General features: G+C 33.2%; 1 protein-coding gene across 1 annotated transcript; it reads right to left on the reverse strand.

The window, feature by feature from the left end:
* Positions 1-3,386: 3,386 nt before the first annotated feature.
* LOC112726298 (pentatricopeptide repeat-containing protein At4g30825, chloroplastic) lies at positions 3,387-6,404 on the reverse strand. Its single transcript, XM_025775634.2, has one exon. It carries the CDS (start codon positions 6,265-6,267, stop codon positions 3,634-3,636), a length of 2,634 nt encoding a protein of 877 aa, XP_025631419.1. The 5' UTR covers positions 6,268-6,404; the 3' UTR covers positions 3,387-3,633.

Here is a 6,404-nt window from a genome sequence, read left to right on the forward strand (position 1 = left end):
ATTAGTTTTTTTAAAAAAATATTAATAAAGTTTTTTAAGATAGTAAATAGACATCTTATTTTAAATTAGTTCCTATAATTAAGATAGAAAGTCTTAATTTAAATTAATTTGTCTACGTTTATTATCTTATAGAACTTTATTGATATTTTTTTTAAACTAATCTGTCTGAAATATAAATTTTTAAGAGTTTATTGGTATTTTTATGAGGAGGAGTGTTAGAGGACCAGCAAGTTTTGTAATTTATAGCCATCAATTAACTATTATTAGTGGTTTTAATAGTGTGAGATTTCATCTAATGGTGTGAAATTATTCTCTCTTCTTTTACTAGTTAAGTATTTGCCAAATTTTAATAGAAATGCTGCCCTCTAGACTTTGTCTTTTACCAGAACTATGAATTTGTATTGAAAAGAAATGTGAGAATAGAGAAAATGGCACAATGAATGAAATTGTTATTGATTCTGCAAGCACTGATTCATATACATATACATGAGGTTGCTTGTACAGTAAGCATTATTACCCGTAATAACTAACTCTAACTGTCACTAACTAACTCTAACTACTTCCAACCAACTAAAACTAACTTAACTAACTAGTTGATAGATAACGAAGTGTTAACAGAGACTTCATGTACAATGGAACAAGTTATTAGGATGTGGATCAAGTTAGTCTTTGAAAGTTTTAAATCTAAAAGATTTGTCATTATGGTATGCAAATTTTTTCTAACCTCATCTTGGCTTCTACACTCATGTATAATTTTAGATTCCTTTTGAATTGTGTCTTAAACATAAATACAGAGGCAAATTAAGAACAAAAAGAGACATAAAAGTGCTTTGAAGGACAGATAGAGACAAATGCACAGAAACTTTTTTTTATTCCTTACGGTATCCTCCAACCCAATAGGTCAAGTACTAATTCGTTGCGGATCGAAGCTCCATTTAAAGGTCTGCCACTGGCCAATAAGTTGCTGCATGTATAACGCGGGATTCAAACCTGCGACACTTACTTAAGCAGACGAGTGAGCTGACCACTCAACCAACTCAAGTTGGTTTTTTTAGAACCTTCTTTTATCCTCACAAGAATATCAAATTTATAAGTTTTAACTCTTGTATTCGCTCTCTTCTTTATATATTTTTTTCTATTTTAAGAAAAAAAATCTAATTTGAGTTTTTATTTAAGTTGATGATTTAGATGTTATATTTTTATTAGATTTGTGAATTTTGATTTGGGTTGATGATCTTTGCAGAGTAGTGGTGGAAGAAGGTTAAGAGTTGTTTATTGTAAGAGAAAGATGGATAAAAATGACTTTTACAATTTTTTTTGGTATTTATATCTATATTTTTACCAAACAAAACATATAGAGACTAATTTTAATAGAATTTCAAAAATTTTAATGGATGGATACTTTGAAATAAACCATACCCCTTTATGTATTCTGCATATTTTAGAATGTGTTATGCAGCATCCTATCCTGAACTTCAAAACTGTTATTTTTTCTTTAATGTGAATTATTCATATATTTTAACACCAAATGTAGATCTTAAAGAATAATACCAAGTTCCAAAAATTTTTTATTTTTAGGATTTTTCTAACTGGTGTCCAAAAGAACAAATCGTTTTAACTTTTTAAATAAAGTAATCCCCTTATAATTTATGAAACATTTGTGATTATATTTTTCACTACTCTTCTGTTATGGCAAACGTAGATAATTTGGATAATGTATTATAAGCATATTTTGAGAATAATATAAGGAGGGGTATGAAAAATTATCTTAGCCATTTAGCACTTTTATTTTTAAGTGAGACCAGAGCATGATATTAACTAATAAATTTGTAGATCTAACATTACTGATACATCAATTAGAACAGAGTTATAGTTGTGATAGGATATAATCTATCTTAAGCCTTTGTTGATGATTTATTGAGTTTTGTTTATTCTGTTTTATATGTGTTGATAGTGCAGATAATATGTACCATGGTATTAACTTAAGTAGATGCCTCCAAATTTGTTAAATTGAGTGCACACATGTTTTCAGCTTCTTAGTTTATTATATTATTTATGTAATTGTGATCCTTTAGTTTGTTAGCTTTGATGCTGCTCTATTTATTATTTTCTCTGTGGCAAAATTGTTTTAGAACTAGATCAACTATGGTGAGCTCTCCCTGCTCTTTATTTCGTGTATATGTTTGAATTATAGGATTGATTTTTCACCAAAAGTGTAATTTTATTATGTGTGAATAATCATATGATGATCAAAGCAGAGTTAAAAGGAGAATAATTTTTTTTATATGAATATTAGACTAAAATGATGAAATTATCTTTAAGTAAAAATTAAATTGATAAAAATAAACTGGTTTAATTTAAATTAAAAAATATTATTTAATTAAAAATAAAATAAGCTAGACGTCTTTTCGTAAATATGTCATGAGCATTTCTTTATTTTAGACACTCATCTAAAGGAATATTTAAAATAGTGTCAGGAACTATTTAAATTATCTTATTTAGTGACTATTAAAAGAGAAAAAGTTAAGGGAATCATCACTTTTATCAAAATCTGATCAGTACTTAGTTAGATGTAATCTCACACCATTAAAAATACTAATGATAACTAATTAATGACTATAAATTATAAAATCTACTAATCCCTATCACTTTTTATTAAAAAAAATAAAAATATTTTAAATATGTCATTGTCAATACAAAAATATGTGTTATCACTTCAGATAAAATATGATATACCATAAAAACGATTTTATTTTCTCACTTTTTTCCTTCACTCCTTTAGATTTTTTTAGACATTGTGAGAACATTTTTTCACTTGCTTTACCATCCTCTAATTTTTTTTTATTGTTCTTTATTTGATAAAAAGAAACAAAATAAGAGAACTAACAAATCAATTTTTGGTGTTATATTGAAAAACAGGAGAGAATGTATAAATTTCTGTGGTTTTGAAAAGCTCTTTCATTTACTTTTGACATTAATAAAGATTTTAACAATTATTACATTATTATTATTATTATTTCATATCTTTAGTTTTTTGTATTGCTTATAAGTCATTATTAGAGGTGTATTTTTCTAAAATTTATTTACCTTTAACCTCTTCTCATAATTTTTATTTATTTTTTTCACAAAACTTCATCCATATCAATGATTTAAAATTTCTAATACATCTTTATACTAACTATTACACCTCATTTTGGTGTTGTTACTTAGATTATTTTTCATTAGTAATAGAAATTAGTTATTTAATTTATGGTTATAATTAATGTTTTTAGTAAGAGTACATAAAAAGTACATAAGAAAAGATGTAACTACTAAACAAATTTTTTTTTTTCAAGTCACTAATCATGAAATAGGAACTTTCATTACAGAATAATACATGAAATGTACAAAATATACCCAAGAAAATGTCCCTATAATATGGTTTGACATACTATGACTCTTTATATAACTATAAATAAACTGTAAACAACCATGAATGACTAATATTTATACAGAAATATCTTTCTGGTGTATGTAAGGTCAGAGATAATTACCCTCAAGTAGGACCTTAAGGCCATGTTATTCTCAAAAGAAACTGGGTTAAGTCAGAGCCAACTTTAACTTATATACTGATATGACATGATTTAACCTTATTCACAATTTCATCTGCTTCATCCACAGCGACCACTTAACAGCTTCTAAAAATTTATCATTTCTGCGCAGCGCGGTGATAAGATTAGTGTAAGTTATCTTGTCTGGTTCAATTCCATTATCTCTCATTTCCTTGATCAAATCTACAGCATCTTCAACCATCCCTGCAACTCCATAAGCCTTAATCAATGTGTTATAGCTGTACAAATCAAGTCCAAGGCCACATTCTTTCAATTCAGTGTGAACATTAGCAACTTCTTCGATCCATCCTTGCTCCCCATAGATATTGATCATGGTGTTGTATGTGTAGTGGTCAGAGGCACAGTTTGATTCCTTCATCTTCTGCAATATGGATCTAAAAGTTTCCATTTGACCATCTTTCCCGTAAGCATCCAGCATAGAATTGTAGGCTTCAAGGGAAACTGAAAACCCATCAAATTGCATCTTGTCAACCATCCATGACATGTTTTTGAAGTCTTTATTTTTACCGAATGCTGCAATGATAGTATTGTAAGAGATCGCATCAACCAGACCTTGCTTCTTAGCCATGCAGAAAATCCTATTAACCTTCTTGAAGAGCCTAGCTTTTCCAAAGATGTCAAGCATGACATTGAAAGTGATCGTGTTAGGGGTAAATCCACGGTCTAGCATCTCTTCAAAAAGCCTGGAAAGCTCGTCTACTGGCAGAGCCTGCGCACAGCAGTTTAGGACACAATTATATAGTTCCTGATCCCAATCCACACGATCTTTCGAGACTTTGTAGTAAAGGGCAGTTAACTTATCCACCTTGTTGCATCTTTGGTAAATACGAAACATATCACGTAGCAAAAAGATGTCTGGCACGATGTCTGGTAGCTTGTCAATTTCATCCAGAACAGAGCAAGCATCTTTCAGCGATCCAGCTTTGACATACATTCTAACAACAATGCTAAAGGCAATCATATCCAATTGAATCCCTGAAGACTTCAACTGCATATACAACATCTCTGCCTCATTGAAGAGGCCCATGACACTGTAAATGTCAATCATGGTGCACAAAATATGCATGTTAGGCTTATCAACATTCTTGTGAATTTGATTATATATCTTAACAGCATTCTCCAGCATACCTGCCTCTTTGCACGAGCAAATCAAAAGATGACACAAGTTATCCTCATAAGGCTCGTCACACCACTTCTTCTCTTTCAACACTTTAATAGCATCTTCTATCAGCTTGTGTTTTACATAAGCCATGACCAGAGAGGAGCAAGAATGTTGATTAACAAGAATGTGTTCATAGCAGCTCCTGTTCATGTTCAACAAAAGCGGCAATTTATCAACCCTGCCAGTACTCTCATAAGCATGTAATAGAGTGCCAAGCATAGAAGAGTACTGGCATCCAGCCTCCACCATATCTCCAAGAGTTCCAACAGCACCCTCTTCGTCTCCATGTTTGGCCTGCAACTTTAACATAGTGTACAAATTCGACGAATTCGGTTTGTACCCTAACCGCTTGAGCTCCTTATAATACCACATGGCTTCTACATAATTATCAACTCTACCCCATCCCTCAATCATAGAACGGAAAGTGGTCTCATCAGGGTCCAACCCAACATTCTTCAGTTTCACAAACAACTTCTGAGCAGCATCCATATTGGAAGCTTTTCCATACCCAGTTATCATAATATTATATGCAACAATATTGGGACTGAACCCTGCCTCTTCCATTGACACCAAAACCTTCTCAGCATCCCTCAATTTTCCTTGCTGGCTATAAGCATTCAGCATCACCAACCAATTCTCCATATTAGGAACAATTTTGTCTTCTCTCATCAAGCTAATTATGTCTTCTGCCTTTTCATACAATCTAAAACGGGTGTATATCGTAATCATACCTGAATATGCCGGTTCAAACAACATCCCTAACTGCCTCATCTGAGAAAACATGAACTCTGCCTCCTCAATGTTCCATCCTTTCCTGTAAAGCCCCATCAACATGCTGAACGTCGCCGCATTCGGCGCCACACCGGAATCCAACATCAGTCGGAACCACTTCGCCCCCAGTTCCACTAAACCCCGCCTCCGACAAGCGTATATGAGAGTGTTGAAAGCCTGCAAGCTCAATTCGGACCCGAATTTGGTTCTCATTTCCAAAACTAGTTTCTTTGCAGCTTCCCAATCTTCCTTCTTGCTCAGCAAACGAAGGACGATGTTGTAAGCACGGTCGTTTTGCTCTAATTTCCCCATTCCTCTCATCCACTCAAAAAACGACATCGTTTTGGCGTCGTCGCTCGTCCTCTCAAGCACTCTCAAGATCGCATTGCAATGCTCCGTGCTTAGTTCAGGACCAACTGAAGAGTAATCCACGTCAGCATCGTCGCCGTCACGGCGCACGAGGAACTTATCAATTTCTAGTGGAGCACTGTTCTTGGCTTCGTAGCCCAACCTAAATTCAGCTCCGATTTGTGGGTTTGGCACTCGCTTCGCCACCCGAGCCTTGTTCCGAACCTTAGGCTTAGAACTGAAGTTCGCGTCGATCTGAATGTACTTCGTTTTGGGTAGGGATTTGAAAGGGAAAGCTCCGTAACAAGATACAGTAGGGATTGAGGTCTTTGAATCGAAAGTATCTATGAAAATAGAAAATCTGAGAGAAGCCATGAAAGAGAAAAGAAAAGAAGTAGATAGAGTGTTGTGGTTGTAACCGGTGGTGATGGAACCACCTCATTTTGCTCTCATCTCATCGCTTAATCATGTTGCCTCTGACCTAACCCTGCTTCTTGTGAGAATAAAATGGC

The sequence above is a fragment of the Arachis hypogaea genome, chromosome 12 (assembly GCF_003086295.3).
Source record: "Arachis hypogaea cultivar Tifrunner chromosome 12, arahy.Tifrunner.gnm2.J5K5, whole genome shotgun sequence".
Classification (NCBI taxonomy): domain Eukaryota; kingdom Viridiplantae; phylum Streptophyta; class Magnoliopsida; order Fabales; family Fabaceae; genus Arachis; species Arachis hypogaea.

What these genes read in the sequence shown, in the direction of transcription:
- LOC112726298 (XM_025775634.2), bottom strand. Translation starts at nt 6,267, where the DNA reads ATGGCTTCTCTCAGATTTTCTATTTTCATAGATACTTTCGATTCAAAG.